Here is a 15,205-nt window from a genome sequence, read left to right as displayed (position 1 = left end):
AATACCCCCCCCAAAAAAAACAAAACAGCATCAAACTAAGACGTTGAACAAAGTGAACAAGCCAGATACATATTGTAAGGACAAATAATGTATGATTCCACTTATATGAAGTACTGAATCAAATTCATGGAAGCTGAAAGTAGAATTAGAGGGGCTGGGGAGGAGGAATGAGGAGTTATAGTTACATGGGTACAGTTTCAGTTTGGGATATGAAAAACTTACGGAAGTGGCTGGTGATGATGGTTGAACAATATGAATGTACTTTATGCCCATTGAACTGTACACTTAAACATGGTTAAAATGATAAAATTCATATTTTACTACCATAAAAATGTAAAAGAACCCCATCGAACACTTTTAAGTGGGTGTTTTTAAAAACTGTATGTCAATCATATTACCGCAATTAAGTTGAAGTCGCCAAAGAGGAATGTACTTGTCTTGCTTTTCCTGAACTATTGTATCTTTTTCTGTCCCGGGCAGGGGTTTGTAGAGAGAGCCGTGTAATCAGACGATCCAAAGAACTTAGTTCAAATCCTGCGTTTGCCACTTGCTGGTGCCTAATTACATGAACATCATCATGTAAATAGAACCGATAGATTAAGTGAACCAATTCCTAAAGATATAACGACGTTGAAAACAAATATTAGTTGTTAACGAAAATTGCCTCTGTCCTTTCAAAGGCTGAGAAGGGAAAAGTGCCCTAAGAAGGGTGAGATACAGGCTGTCCACCTCGGACGCGATGCTCTTCTCTCAGGTCGGGAGTCGCGGGCTGTGTGGAGGCGGGCGCTGGCCGCGAGGTGGCGCCCGGCTCGTGCCGGGTCTGCTCAGAGTCCGCCGCGCGCGGTGCACCCGAGCGCCCGGTCTCTGGACCGAGGGGGCGGGCAGAGGCGGAGACTCCGCGGAACTCTGCTTCCCAGGATCACACCCTCCTCAGGCCGGAGAAGAGGAGAGACATTTTCCCGTCGCGGCTCTCCCAGTCTGGGATGCGCCGGTCGATCCCCGGGTCGTGCCTCTAATAAGATAACAGCTGTTCGGCCGCACTGGGAAAGTGCCCGACGTAGACGATCTCACTAATTTCCCTCCGCCACCCCACTTTACAGACAGGAAAGCTGAGGCCCGAGACGCAGAGTACCCCCTGGCCGCACAGCTGGTGAAGAGCCAAGGAGGGACTCGGGCCGGGACCCCTGCTCTTGTCCTGTGCTCTTCCCCTCTCTGCACCCGGTCCAGGCTGCCAGGTCGGCCCCGCCGCCGCTTGGCCTTCGTGGTCCCACCCCTACACAGCCTCCCTCCCCGGGCACTCTGGATCTCCCCTCCCCCGGCTCCCGGTTTCCTTGTCAAAACTTCCTGCTTTGGCGAGGGCCCGAGTTCCCACCCCTTTCCTGCCCCCCGCCCCTCCGCGCCCCTCCCCGCCCAGCGATCCACAACGTTCGGCCTCCCAGCCGCTCCCGCAGTCGGGCTGGGGCTCCACGCAGGGACCCCTGCCCTGTCCTCCTCTGGGCCCACCTGGGCGTTCCCCATCCCAGGCAAACGGAGAAATAAGGTCGCGAGGCAGGTGAGTGATGGCGCCGCCCTGGTCCCGCGACCACTCTGCCCTGGGGAATCTCTGGGTGGAGTGTGTGTGTGGCGGGGGACAGAGACCTGAAGGGGATGGGGCAGTGGAGATGGGCCAAAGGGGATTGGGGGTTGCCATCCATAATAAAATTGCATGTAAATGACATGCAAATTAGGCCACTTCCCAGCCCCTTGTATGGGACTTTGTGAGTCCAGGGGCAGCCACCACCCCACTGGCCCCCTCTGAGGGCTGGAGAGAGAAGCAGTTACCAGGCCCTCTTCTTGGCTGAAGGGATGCCTAGTGTTAAAGAGCACCCACGTTGAAGTCAAGGCTGGCCAGGTTCGAATCTCGACTTGTCCCCTTATTAGCTGTAGGACCTGTGTCTTGGTTTCTCATTTCTAAAAGGGGAATGATAAGATACAGTGGCTACCTTATGGGATTGTTGTGAGGTTTAGAGAGCAAAAACATGTCTCCTGCTTAGAACTGTGCCTGCTCCGTGTTTATTACAGGGTCCCTCCTCTCCCCACCAGGAGAACTGTTTGAGGAGTATGGAGGGAAGGGACCTAGGTTTGCAGGTCCCTGGGGCTCACAGCTTTGCTGGTTTGAGGAGTAGGGAGTTGGCCAAAGATCTCAGGCATGTGGATCCTCAGAAAGCCCTGTGGGCTGGCGTGTGTGAGGAGGAGGAGGGTGAGGGGGTCCCAGAGGGGGCTGCATCTCCAGCCTCCAGTAGGGAACTTTCAGCTGTCCTGCTCTGGCCTTTTATGAGTGGCCTTTCCCGAGGCTGGGCTGTGACCCTAGTCCCCCGGGATGGGAACAGCTTGTGCTGGCCCGAGTTTCCCAGGCTCCCAGGCTCAGCCAGACCCCAGTTCCAGGCAGGATTGGGCAAGGGGTCAGCTCTCAACCCTGGCCTTACTGGGCTTACTGGCCTTACAGCTTACTGGGCCTTCGGGGTCAGGGAGCTGTCTGAATCCCATCCCATCCCAAACCATGCGATAGTCCCTGGGGTGGGCACACGGGGCCAGGGTGTGGGACCGCTCTCCCCTCTCTAGCCATCTGTCCCCTGCTGCTGTCTCTCCCGTTTTTACAGTTTCCCAAAGCCTACCCAGCAAACTTGCCATTGCACTTGGGGCTACCCTCCCTGCCACCTAGGAGCTGGTTTGCCCAGGCTCCCCTCTGTCTTCCGTCTTCACTGAGAGGTGAAGCTGAGGGTTGGCATCTGTTTCTCCACTACCCACTGCCCCCCCTTCCATTCCCTATCAGACGTTCCCAGAAGAGGAAACTGGCTCTCTAGGCAGCTCCGACCACGGTTCAGGAACCTGGTCCCTGGGCTGCTGTCTGCCTCCCTGCCACCAACACCCGTCGCTAGAGAGGGGACTTGGGTCAGGCAGGACCTCCACCACAGCGCTCTGAACTTCTCCTTCGAGTAGCCTTGGAAGCCTTGAAAAAGACCCTTCCCGGGGTGCATGAGGGGCCCTGGGGCCCATCCTAGCTCTGGGGAGGGTGTTGGTACCAGTCCAGTCACCTAACCTCTTAGATAGAAGCTAGCAGGAGGAGCAAGGGGAGACAGGGAAGGAGAGAAAGACAAGACAGAGATAAAGAGAATCAGAAATGTGGAAGCAGAGACCAACAGATGGAAAAAACACAGGCAGAAATATTTGGAAAAACGCAGCATATTTAGAAAAACAGAGCAGAGACTGAGAAAAAGAACAAGAAGGAGGTAGAGAAGGTAGAAACAGAAGGAGAGACAGAGTCTAAAGACCGAAGAGCAGGCCCTACAGGGGCAGCCTTGTCTTTGGAGCTTGATGGACCTGGTCCACATACCTACCCTGCCCTTGACTGGCTGTGTGCCCTTGGGAAAATTACTTAACCCTCTTTGGGATTTGTTTTTTAGGGGATTGCATGGCTTGTGGGATCTTAGTTCCCCAACGAGGGATTGAACCTGGTCCCTGGGCACTGAAAGCGGGATTACTTCATCTACAATTCAGGCCATATAATAGCACCTACTTTCCAGGGTTACTGAGAGAATGAACAGAAAGGATCCAGCTCACCGTACAGGGGTGGTAACTGGCGTCACGGCGCCCACACATGGCAAGATGGGGGTCTCTGGCACACAGCTGGGCTCTGGGCCATGGAGCCTTCTGAGTCTCTCCCGTCTGGGCCTCCCAGCCCGCCCCCACATGGTAGCATCTGCGCCCTCCTCTGTGTAGAAGGAGGTGTGTGGATAGACAGTGAGGGGTGGGCGTGGTCCCTGAGTGGAAGTGCAGGATAAGCGCACACCCCCTCCTCTCCAGGTGACTCAGTGCCCAGCACTCCCGTGCCCTCATCCCAGAGGAACTTGGAGGCCAGCCCTAAGGAATTCCTGCCCGCTGCCTTCAGGAGGGCAGGTCTGGAGCTGCCTTTCACTTTGTAATGTGGGGAAGTTCTTTCTGAACTCCACCTCCCATGGACTTACCAATGTTGGGTCTTAAAAGGCCCTGGAAAGGAGACCCTGGTGTCTGATGAGCCAGGAACAAGCTGCAGCCTCTCCCTCTCCCCCTTTTCCCACCAAGTAAAGTCAGGCTTACCCAAGTCAAAAAGGGTTTAGATTCTATCAGTCCATCCACTCCACACAACCTTTAGTTACCGCCCACTGGGTGCCACACACCCTGGATGTGTGCCTGTAGGTGCTGGCCAGAGCTGGGGACATGACGGTAAGGCAGGCAGAGAAGTGCCCCGACCCTACGGTGCTCCATTCCAGTGGGGAAGACAGCCCTTAACAAGAATATAATGACCAGGGGATGGGAGCCTTGAGGGGACATTTGGGGGGGCAGCCCGGCCACTCTTAGAGCCTCAGACAGGACTGGAATTAGAGGCTGTCCCAGTCTGGCGGGGAAACCAGCCTCACTCACAAGCTGGCAGTCACAGAATGGGGTCCCCACTACCTCATCAGGTCATCAGACTTGAGGGTTCCAGGGGCTGTGAACTCCTGGCTTGACCCAGGTTAGTCCCACCTGGTCCCAGAGGAAGGACACTGGTCTCTCTGGCTGGAGTTTGAGGAGTGTTGGGCCCCTGGGGACTGGTCCATGTCCAGCTTGAAGCTGGCCTCAGGGAAGAATTGGGGAACAACCCAGGGCTCCATTGGGCCACAGTGGTGAATGTGCTAAGAGCCTGGAGGAAGGTCCCAGGAAAGGGGGAACAGCGGAGGTGTGGAGTCACTGAGGGGGCCTCCTGGAGGAGGCTGGCCTGGAAGGAGGGGTAGGACCTGGATATTCCAGAGATGGCCTGGCCAGAGGTGGCCATCTGGTGAGAGAAACGTCCAGTGTGATGGGAGCCCAGGAGCAGAGGCTGGCCAGTGGGCCCTGGGCGCCCTTTCCCAGGGTGCTGGGGAGCCACAGAGGCGTTAGAGAGGGGCAGTGGCCAGAGCGGAGGTGCACTTTCTGGGGTTATCTGGGGGTGGCGATGAGCAGCGGGAGCGACTCCCTGGTCTGGGTCACCCCAGAGGTCACCTCCCACCCCCCCACTGCCTTGTTCTTTAAAGCAGATTCGAATCCCGCTGGCGCCTCTGCTGATCAGTTGGCCCTTGGACAAGTCCTTCTACCAGAGACCCTCCCCGGTCTCTTCTGTGACACGGGGGTGACAGTCACTCCACCTGTGGGTGATGGTGAGGGTCTGGACTGGCTCCAGTCTCCAGCAGGCATGTTGTGAATGTTTGGTGAATCAGAACTCTTGCAGTTTCTCTATTTCCTGATGAGTAAACAGGTCAGGCTGAGGACCCTCTAGCTTCTGTTTCCTGAGCCACAGAGAACACAAGACCGGCCCCTCACCCCTGCTCCCTTCCCGCCCAGCCTTTGGAGCTCGAGTAGTGCACAGGCTTCCTGTCCCTCCATCCGGCAGACATGCCTGGCGTGCCGGGGGCCTGGCTTGGCTGGATGTAGGAGGGGCTTTGTGCATGTGTGTACGAGTGTGTACACGGGTGTTCTGAGTGGCACATGGAGCAGAGCAGTCTAGGCTGCTGGCAGAGCTGGCTCAGAGGGCATCGCTGTGTGGTGGGGGGATGGAAGTCGTTGGACTCGGATCTCTCTGCTGAGTGGGAAGGACCAAGCCATCCTGTCTCCAAGGCAAAGAGAGGTCAGGAAGGGGCACAGAGAACAGACAGACAAGGGGGAGATCCTGGAAGACAAGAGAGCCACAGGGTGAGGCAACCTTGGCACCGTGCTGAGACACAAGGGCTCAGTATGTGGGTCGTGGCTGGCGTCAGCCTCCACTCCATACCTGAAGGCAGATTCCCTAGCGCAGTGAACACACTACACGACTGTACATGGCAGCTTTGATACAGAAAAGGAAGGAGAGAGGCAGAAGGAGACCAAGAAAGGGACGGAGAAAGAGAAAACAACAGAAAGCGGAGGGTTTCTGATGAAGAAAAGACAAAAAGAAAGAGGCAGAGAGCCAGAACTTGGGGGATTCTGTTCTTGCATCGTCCACTGAGCAGCCTGTGGCCTGAGGCTCTGTTCTAGGACGGTTATTGGAATCAGCAGTTCCAACTCCCACTGAACTCTGGGAGATGCAGGGCTGTTCTCCCATTTTACAGATGAGGAAATGGAGGCTCACAGGGCTCGAGTGATGTGCCTGAGGTCGTACAGCTTGTGAGTACTAGAAACTTTGGTCTCCAAAATGGGAAAGGGGAAGAGAGAGCAGAGAAGAGAGGAGGTGGGGGGGTGGGCAGTGGAGCCAAGAAAAAGAGCTGGAGCTGGTGCTCAAGCTGAGAGCTGGGGCGGAGAGAAACAGAACTCAGGCGTCCTGCCTCATCAACCGCCTTTGGCTTGTAGATGTACCTGGCGGGCAGCCCGTCATTCTGAGGGATAAGGTTCTCGGGGGAAGCGTGATCCCCTCCCCTCCCCACATCCTTTCTCTTTGTCAGCATCTAAGGCCCCATTCCCATTCCCGGATCATCCTAGGGGTTCTTCAGCAAAAAGAGATAAAAAAAGAGAAACAGTTTTTCCTGGAATTTATACTCAAAGAGTATGACAGTGCCAAGTGGAGTGGGGAAGGGGCCACTCTGGGTGCAGGAAGACTGGGTCTAAGGATGCTATAGCAAACCGTGGCTATTCATTGGGCTTCTTATGTAGTTCTCTAAGCTCTTTGTCTGTATTAACTCATTTATGACTCTGCACAATAACCCTATGAAGAGAAGTACTATTACCCTCCCCATTTTAGAGATGAGGGAACTGAGAGCTGGGATTCGAACCCAGGTTTGAACAGGAGTGGCGCGGGCTGCAGAGTTCAGAGGGCATCTTTTGCTGCACCACCTCCCAGAGAAGAGCAGCTGGAAGGGAGCTGGTGGGGAAGTCCCTCCTGCTGTCTCACTTCCATCAGCCCCACTCTTGCTCTCTGCCTTCTGTAGAAATGGACCATCTCCGGTCCACCAGGAACTCCACTCCCTTCCCAGAGGCCTCAGACCCATGGCCCTCCTTCCAGCAGAGGCTGGAACACAGTGAGGGAGGAAGGGCTCCCCACCAGAGGGGATCAGGCTAAACAGAAGAGCAGGGGAGGACAAGCTGGGTTGGGCCCTGCGTGGGCCTGGAGGCTGAGAGGGCAGGGATGCTGGGGGGCCCTCGAAGGCGGGACTGGGGACTGGGAGGCCTGGCCAGGAGCCCAGCTGCTTTGCATCTCGAGGTGGAGGAGAGAGAAATGTCAGCTCATTCTTGACTGTAAACACATCCTGGTTCCCACGCCTCTGATCGAGTTCTTGTGGCAGCCCACCCCCCCCCATCCCCTTCCCTGTCCAACCCCTGCCAGGCACCCCCTCGCCATAATCAAGGCTATTAAAAAGAGATGCAAAGCCCCTGGGATTCCGGCCTGGGCTCGGGAGAGACTGGAACTGCAGGGGGAGGGCTCTGCTGGTCTGGATTTGGATCCCAGCTCTGACATTGCTGTCCATGTGGCCTTGGGCAGGGGACTTACCCTGTCCTTGCCTGTCTCCTCATCTGTAAGGTGAATAATAATAGCTACCACCATGGGTTGCATGTGTGATAAATCGCTTCAGTTGTGTCCGACTCTTTGTGACCCTACGGTCTGTAGCCTCCATATAAACTGTTCAGCTCACTGCTTGTGCCAACATGGTAAATGATACATGGGGTCACACTGGTATTCCAGTTGTGAGGAAAGGTGTGTGGGTCCCTCAGTCCAGAGGTGAAGTGGAGAAAGGGGGCGGAGGGGGAGGTTATCTGTATGGGAAGAAGAAGGGAGCCTGCAGTGTGGGCCCTGGGCTCAGATGGGAAGCCGGTAGTTGTCTGATTTAAACCCCTTGAAGGGGCACATGGACCCCAGTGCTGCTGGGCTTGGAGGTGCTGGGGGATGGTGGCTGGGGTCTCAGGTTCCCCAGCCCCTCAGCGACAAAGGCTCAGATGTAGACAAGCCTAGGGTGCCAGGCGGGGGCTCCTGGTCTGGCCTGTGTTCCCTCCTCAAGGGCTGAGGCTGGTGAGCCCAAACCCTGCCCCTCCCTGCCAGGATCCCCATCCTATCTCCCCTCCCTGCAGACCACCCACTGATCTCACTCGCCCCACCCTGGCTTCCAGCCCTGCCACTGACCAGCTGGGGCCTCCTCCACACTCCAGTCCTGCCCTGAGGCCCTTTGGGAAAAGGGCATCACCCCACCCCTCTAGTTATTAGAGTCAACCCCCTAGGGTTAAGGTTAAGCCCCCCTCATGCTTCCCTGGTGGCTCAGTCGGTAAAGAATCTGCCTGCAATGCGGGAGAAGATCCCCTGGAAAAGGAAATGGCAACCCACTCCAGTACTCTTGCCTGGAAATCCCATGGGCAAAGGAGCCTGGTGGGCTATGGTCCGTGGGGTCCCAAGAGTCAGACATGACTTAGCGACTAAACAGTTTCCTCTGGAAGTTGGTTAAGAGGAGGTGGCCGGTGGGAGGGGGCTGATGTAGATGAAGGACTTTCTCTGGGAGGGCAGCCCCCACCCCGCTCCACCTTCTGGGGCCTTCGTGCTGCAGGTCTTGTCCACCTCACTGCAGCCTTGAGCTCTGGAAACGGATCCAGACCATGGGAAGCCTGGGGGTGAAGTAGGGGGTCCCTGAATGGCTGGAGATGAGGCTCACCCAGGAACAATGGTGATGACCCTCCATCCAGGCAGACTGGGCTCCTGTTGGAGGACGGGACCCCAGGCCAGGCTCCAGGAAGAGGGGAGTGTGGACCAACTGACAGGTGAACAGGGGGAGCTGGATGGAAGGTTCGGGGTCTTGTCCCCGGGCTTGCTGGGACCAGACAGGGGGGCTGGGGAGGTGGCCAGAGGAGAGCTGGTGTAGTTTTGGAACCTTGGGAGGAGGAGCCAAATCTGTTGGGGAGGGAGCTGGGGGGCTGTGTGGGTGGGGGGCCAGACTGTGGGGGTCACCTGAGGGACACTCCTGACTTCAGCCTGGCTCTCTGAGGCCAGGCTGGGCCCCTCCCTCCTCAGAGTGGACTGGGAAGGTGGCTTCTGGCCCTCCCCCTACCTCTCCCCATCCTCCCTTCCGAGTTCAGGGTGGTGGGAGGATGGAGCCACCCTACGTGCTCAGCCCACGATCATGCTCCCCCCTGCCTCCCCCACCACACACATTCTAGCTGGGCTCTATTTCCTGTTTTCAGGCTCCATATCCTGAGCACCGGGACCCCCAGGATCCTCCGTGGATGCCCCCAGGCCCTGGGGCCTGAGGACCGTGACACCCTGTCCCTGGCTCACCTGAGTTTCTCAGGCCCCAGGATGCCATAGAGGCCTGGTGAGTTACTTGGGGACTGAGGGTGGCCGGGAAGAGCACAGAGAGGACTGGAGGTGGGAGATCTGCCCTGGGGGAGCTGTGATGGGGCCCCTAACCAGAGTCCTGGGAGGGCCTTACAGCTCTGCAAGACTGGAGGGGGTGGGATGAGGAAACCTGGGGAAGAGAGGTGGGCCAGCCCTGTAGCTGAGAGGGTGGTGAGCACACCGCTGGAGGGTTTACTGGTGGGGCAGAACGCATGGTGGGGAGCATCCCTAGGAGGCTGCCTTGATGGGAGCTGAGAGTGTGTGGGTGGGGGGCCTGGGGCAGGGCCGCAGCAGGCATTCCAGAGATACTCAGGGGGAAGGGGCCAGCTACCATGACCTTTCTCTCTTCCCGGGAAAATTATAAGCAGATGTGGGTGCCTCAGGGAGCTGTAGAGGAGGGAGCCAGGGCAAGTTTTAGGAACACTGAACAGAGAATCTGAAACCAGCGGCGGGGGTGGCTGCTCAAGGGGCTTGAGCTCAGGAGTCAGAACAGACTCCTCTGAGGTCCTGAGCTGCTTCCCGCCCCCCGGGTGAGGCCAGGCGTGGAGGAGAGGGGGAGGAGCCCACTTCCAGATGGCGGGTGGGTGGTCAGAGGGAGCTGGGGGCTTCTCAAGGCTGAGGTCAGGTTGGGGACCTCCTCGGTGACAGGGCCTGGAGTTGGGTGCAGGGGTGTGCTGGCATGGCTTTAACAACCAGCTCTGGTGGGGAGGGGTGCTGGCCCCGCTTTGTGGTGTTTGCCGATTTCTGTGGTGTAAATAATCCCCCCGTGCTTGGTTTCAAACTACTAATGTGACAGCACTGATGAAGAAGTTGGGAAGAGAAGTCACCACTGGTTCTCAGGAGGCAGTAGGAGCTGTGCCCGTGCACCAGTGGAGGGAGGGGCCTTTTCCAGAGTCACTGGGACCCATCCTACTCCTCCCCAGTAGGAAGCCCCTAACTGCTGGAAGCCCCAAAACTGGGGGGGGCGGTGGTTTGGCCTTTGCCTGCCTACCTTCAGGGGAGTTCACCACGCGGGGCTGCTGATTCTGTCACAGAACTGCTTCAACTGTTGAAAAGTTCTTTCCCTAACTGAGCCCAGGCCAACTTCTCTTGTAACTTCCCTTCATCGGCTCCTATTTCACTGTGTTGTGCTTAGTTGCTCAGTCGTGTCGACTCTGCGACCCCCTGGACCATGGCTTGCCAGGCTCCTCTGTCCATGGGGATTCTCCAGGCAAGAATACAGGAGTGCGTTGCCATGCCCTTCTCCAAGGGATCTTCCCAACCCAGGGATTGAACCCAGGTCTCCCGCATTGCTGGGGGATTCTTTACTGTCTGAGCCACCAGGGGAACCTTGGTACAATATCCAGGTACCCTGGGTAGGGGCTGGGCTAGGGGCTGGGAATTCACGCACAGGTCCCTGCCTCCAGAAGTCATGGTCAGGGAACAGGCACTAGAACAGCAGTATTGTGGGGAATGGTGCTGGGGGGTCCCTGAAAGAATGGGTGGGGGCTGTCTGCCAGTGGAAGCCTAGGAGCAGGGCAAGGAAAGAGGGTGATACTCGGGCTAGACCTTGAAAGGTGAGTGCTCAAGGTGAAGAATGAGAGGAGTATGTCCAGACAGAGGAAACCACGTGAGAAAGACTCAGAAGCGTGGCAGTGCTCCACGCGGTCAGGAAAAAGAGCTGGAGCCCGGGGAGCAGGGCTCAGAGGACCAGAGGCAGCAGCCTCATCTCTGCTCTCAGCCTGGCTCTGTCTCTGCAGAGACTTGCTCCTCCAGATCTGTGGCTACAGTGCCTCTCACCTGCTCTGCGCCTGGCCCTGTTACAGGGCCCTGCAATGTCACCACCCCTGCGGGCCCTCCTTCTCCTCGCCCTGGAGCTGGGGCTGGCTGCCACCCTCAACCCCAAGGACCCCAACACCTGCAGCTTCTGGGAAAGGTGAGAGAGGGCCCCTGCTGCACCTCGAGGGCCCCAAGCCCCCTGCTCTTTATTCTCCTCCCTGGGGCTCCTCTTTCCTCATCGCCTCCCTCTCTCCAGCCTCATCTCCTTCCTATTTCTTCGTCTAGTACCTCTACCCCCTCAGCGGGATGCTCTGACTCCATCCCCATCTTGATCGTTTCATTCTCCATCTCAGCTCTGACCCTGTCCTCTCTTTATCCCAGTTCCTTGGCCCCTGTGTGAGGCTGGCTGCAGGACAAAACACAGGGGAGGAACTATTCACTATGGGGCAAGCAGAGGGTCTCGCCCAGGGAGAACAAAGGGGGCGGGGTTGGGGAACAAGGTCAGATTCGGCCAGAAGTGCTTCAGCCTACGTCCATCCTCTGGGCCCAGAAGTCAATTCTGGCTCAATCTCCCCATATAGGGAGAAGGAGGCCAGGGGGCAGGGGTGGAGAATGGAAGGCTGGAATGGCATATTCCCAGGAATGTTCCAACTCAGGGAGGATCCCTCTAGATCGAAGGATGACAGGATGGGGCTCCACCCTCGGCTTGGAGGAGCAAATCTGAATATTTCGCACTGTGGCCCAGCCCCCACACCCCTGCCACTGGGTGCCAGCTCAGGCTCTCCCTACCCTGGGCCCGACGCTGATCCCTGCCTTGCAGTTTCACCACCACTACCAAGGAGTCGCTCTCCCGCCCCTTCAGCCTGCTCCCCTCGGAGCCCTGCAGCCGGCCCTGGGAGAGCCCGCACACCTGCCCCCGGCCCACGTGAGTGCCTGTCCCCTCCGTGGGCAGGTGTGGTGTGTTGTGTGGGTATGTGGCTGGGCGGGGAGCAAAGAGAGAGTGTTCTTCCTCTGCTCCCCCAGTGTAGAGCGCTGGGAGGCGGCCCAGGCCCTGCCAGGGCCACACTGGGGCGGGGTGGAAGCCGGGGCCTCTTCAGGGGAGACTGAGGGCCAGCTCTGGATTTCCCCAGTGTTGTCTACCGGACCGTGTACCGCCAAGTGGTGAAGACGGAGCACCGGATGCGGCTGCAGTGCTGCCGGGGCTTCTATGAGAGCCGCGGGGCCTGTGTCCGTGAGTCCAGGGGGGCTACTCCCCTGCCCTCCGCCTCCCCGGCCCTGTCTGTCTCAAAGGACAAAGCTGCCACTTCAGACCTCTGTCTCTAGTTGACCCCAGGTCTCTCCCACTCCCTCTTTCCAAGTCTGTCGGCTGTCTCTGGCTCTGCAGCTCTGTCTTGGGGCCGCCTGGGTCTCTTTGTCCCTGGGCTTGGCGTCTGCTTTTCTCTCTGACTCTGCCTGTCCCTATCTGTTTTGACTTGTCGCTGTCCAGTCTCTCCTGTCCCCTGTCCCCGGCACCCTGAAATCTCCGGAGTGGAGCCTGCTCGCTCTGTCTCCCCTTTCCTCAGCTTGGACCATCACCAACCCCCTACAGAGACTCCTACCCAGCCTGAGCACCCCAGCCCCTCTCTGGACAGCATCCATATCTGATTCCTATGTGAGGAACCTCACCCCCACCCTCGTTTCCCAGCAAGGTGCTTTGAGAAGTTCACAGAAAGGAGCTGGGGAGCCCAGAATCCTGAGGTCTTGACATGCTCTGACCTGAGTTGCTTACTCTCAGTCTTTCTGTGTCTTGAGAGGCTGAAATGCTGCTTGGCAGGCTAACTCCAGGTCCCCGGTATGGGAGGAAGCTGGGGTTGGGCTTCAGAGGATAAAAGGTGGGTAGGGCAGGAATGGAAGCATCTTCTCACTCCCAACCCCCATCTCTGCCCCAGCGCTTTGTGCTCAGGAGTGTGTCCATGGCCGCTGTGTGGCACCCAATCAGTGCCAATGTGTGCAAGACTGGCGGGGTGACGACTGCTCCAGTGGTGAGTGGCTGGTGACTGCAGGGCAAGTCCTTTTGTGCCTCCAAGGAGGCATACCCTCCCTACCAGGGCACAGGTGCTTAGGACTCCAGGGCAACCACCCAGCAGAGTCCCACTGCAGCCAGCTGCCTCTTCTGGGGGTGTGGTGCAGTGGATGGGCCAAAGCCAGGCATGGCGGCATGTGTGGGGACCAGGAGACAGAGATAGGAACTAACTGGAGCGGGGGAGGGGCAAGACCCCTGGTGACCTCCTTCCCCCCTCTCATCCCCCAGCTTGTGCCCCAGGAGTGTGGGGGCCGAAGTGTGACAAGCCCTGCAACTGCGGCAACAGCAGCTCCTGTGACCCCAAGAGTGGGGCATGTTCCTGTCCCTCTGGCCTGCAGCCCCCACACTGCCTTCAGCCCTGCTCCCCTGGCCTCTATGGCCCTGCCTGCCAGTTCAGCTGCCAGTGCCATGGGGCGCCCTGTAACCCCCAGACCGGAGCCTGCCTCTGCCCCCCAGAGAGAACCGGGCCCACGTATGTAACGGGAGAAACGCACACTAACGGGATCGCAGACCCGGATGCACGGGCACATACGGGGACAGCAGGGGACTCAGGATCCTCAGTCTGGGGATGCAACCAAGGGGCCAAGATCCTGGTCCCAGCTTTGCTGTTCCCTGGTGGAGCAACCTTGAACGCATTACTGTCTCTTCACGAGATTGTATTCTATGAAATGGGAGCAGTGTTGTCCATCTCAAAGGGTTGCTGTGAAGATAACATGAGCCAGCATGTGAGTGAAAGTATGTCCCCAAGTAGGGCTGAGACAGTCACAGAGAGCCTATTGCACAGCAGGGTGCAGGGGGCGCTGGGGAGTCACAGGAGGGAGATCATCCCTCTAGTTGGAGATCAAAGATCCAGCTTCACGGAGGAGCTCCAGGGTTGAGCCCTTGGGATGAAAACTATGGCAGGCAGAGATGTTCCCCCCAGAGAGAGACCAGTATGAGCAAAGGTGGAATGGAGGGCTGTGGAGAGCAGACAGACCACCCATGGGCTCTTCACTCTGTCCCACTTGATGGGGCTGTGTGTCCCTGCCATTTCCAGTCCTGGAAACTTTTGATCCCTGCCCGGCCCAACAGGGAAGGCGGATGAGACACCACGGGGACGGGTGGGTGTGGCTCACTGAACCCTGGGGTCCGGAGGGCCTGGGAGGCAAAGGGGGAATTCCGTAGGTACTGCTTGTTTACAGACTGACCTCACCCCCTCTGCTCAACAGCTGCGAGGTGTCCTGTTCACCCAGTAGTGTTGGCTTCTCCTGCCCCAGCACTCCGCCTTGCCAAAATGGGGGAGTCTTCCAGGCCTCCCAGGATTCCTGCAGCTGCCCACCTGGATGGACGGTATGAAGGGTGGGGCCTATGGGTATGAATTCTCCAGGGCTTCTGAGGGGGATGTGTGTGAGGAGGGTAGGCTGTGGGGGCCCTGGAGAGGTTTGAGTGTTTGCGGGTATAGGGTATTGGTGGGTCCTTGACCATGGGGAGGAGGCTGGGCTCCTGGGGCTCTCTTGACCTCTCAGCCCCCACAGGGCACCATCTGCTCCCTACCCTGCCCCGAGGGCTTCCATGGACCCAACTGCTCCCAGGAATGTCGCTGTCACAACGGAGGCCTCTGCGACCGATTCACCGGGCAGTGTCGCTGTGCTCCGGGATACACGGGGGACCGGTGAGTGGTGTTAGCCCGGGCATGAGGGGTGCGGGGGCGGCTGTGGACGGCGTCTGCCAGGCTCACTCCCCAGAGGCACCCAGGTGCCGCGAGGAGTGCCCCGTGGGCCGCTTCGGGCAGGACTGTGCTGAGACGTGTGACTGCGCCCCGGGCGCCCGCTGTTTCCCGGCCAACGGCGCGTGTCTGTGCGAACACGGCTTCACCGGGGACCGCTGCGCCGAGCGCCTCTGCCCCGACGGCCTCTATGGCCTCAGCTGCCAGGTGCCCTGCACCTGCGACCCGGAACACAGCCTCAGGTAGGCCGTGGGACGCTGTGGTCAAGGGGTCAGGAGGCCAGTGGGAGAGGCCTTCAGTGCTGAAGCCACCGGAGTCACGAAAAGCACCGGGGGCATATCCTGGGCGGGGGCGGGACACA

The 15,205-nt window shown here is 58.3% G+C and overlaps 1 protein-coding gene across 1 annotated transcript in view; it reads left to right on the top strand.

The window, feature by feature from the left end:
- Positions 1–1,414: 1,414 nt before the first annotated feature.
- PEAR1 (platelet endothelial aggregation receptor 1) overlaps positions 1,415–15,205 on the top strand; it is a 20,944-nt gene continuing 7,153 nt past the window's right edge. Inside the window, 13 exon segments of the mRNA XM_010838207.1 lie at positions 1,415–1,552; positions 6,120–6,174; positions 8,671–8,745; positions 9,166–9,217; positions 9,280–9,296; positions 11,040–11,234; positions 11,898–12,002; positions 12,208–12,308; positions 13,006–13,098; positions 13,368–13,611; positions 14,348–14,468; positions 14,654–14,790; positions 14,874–15,191. Of these exon segments, the coding sequence (XP_010836509.1) occupies positions 6,128–6,174; positions 8,671–8,745; positions 9,166–9,217; positions 9,280–9,296; positions 11,040–11,234; positions 11,898–12,002; positions 12,208–12,308; positions 13,006–13,098; positions 13,368–13,611; positions 14,348–14,468; positions 14,654–14,790; positions 14,874–15,191 (1,505 nt within the window). The 5' untranslated portion in view covers positions 1,415–1,552; positions 6,120–6,127.

This window comes from Bison bison, unplaced genomic scaffold (genome assembly GCF_000754665.1).
Source record: "Bison bison bison isolate TAMUID 2011002044 unplaced genomic scaffold, Bison_UMD1.0 scf7180017864093, whole genome shotgun sequence".
Lineage (NCBI taxonomy): Eukaryota > Metazoa > Chordata > Mammalia > Artiodactyla > Bovidae > Bison > Bison bison.
This window is presented reverse-complemented; position numbering and strand designations above follow the sequence as displayed.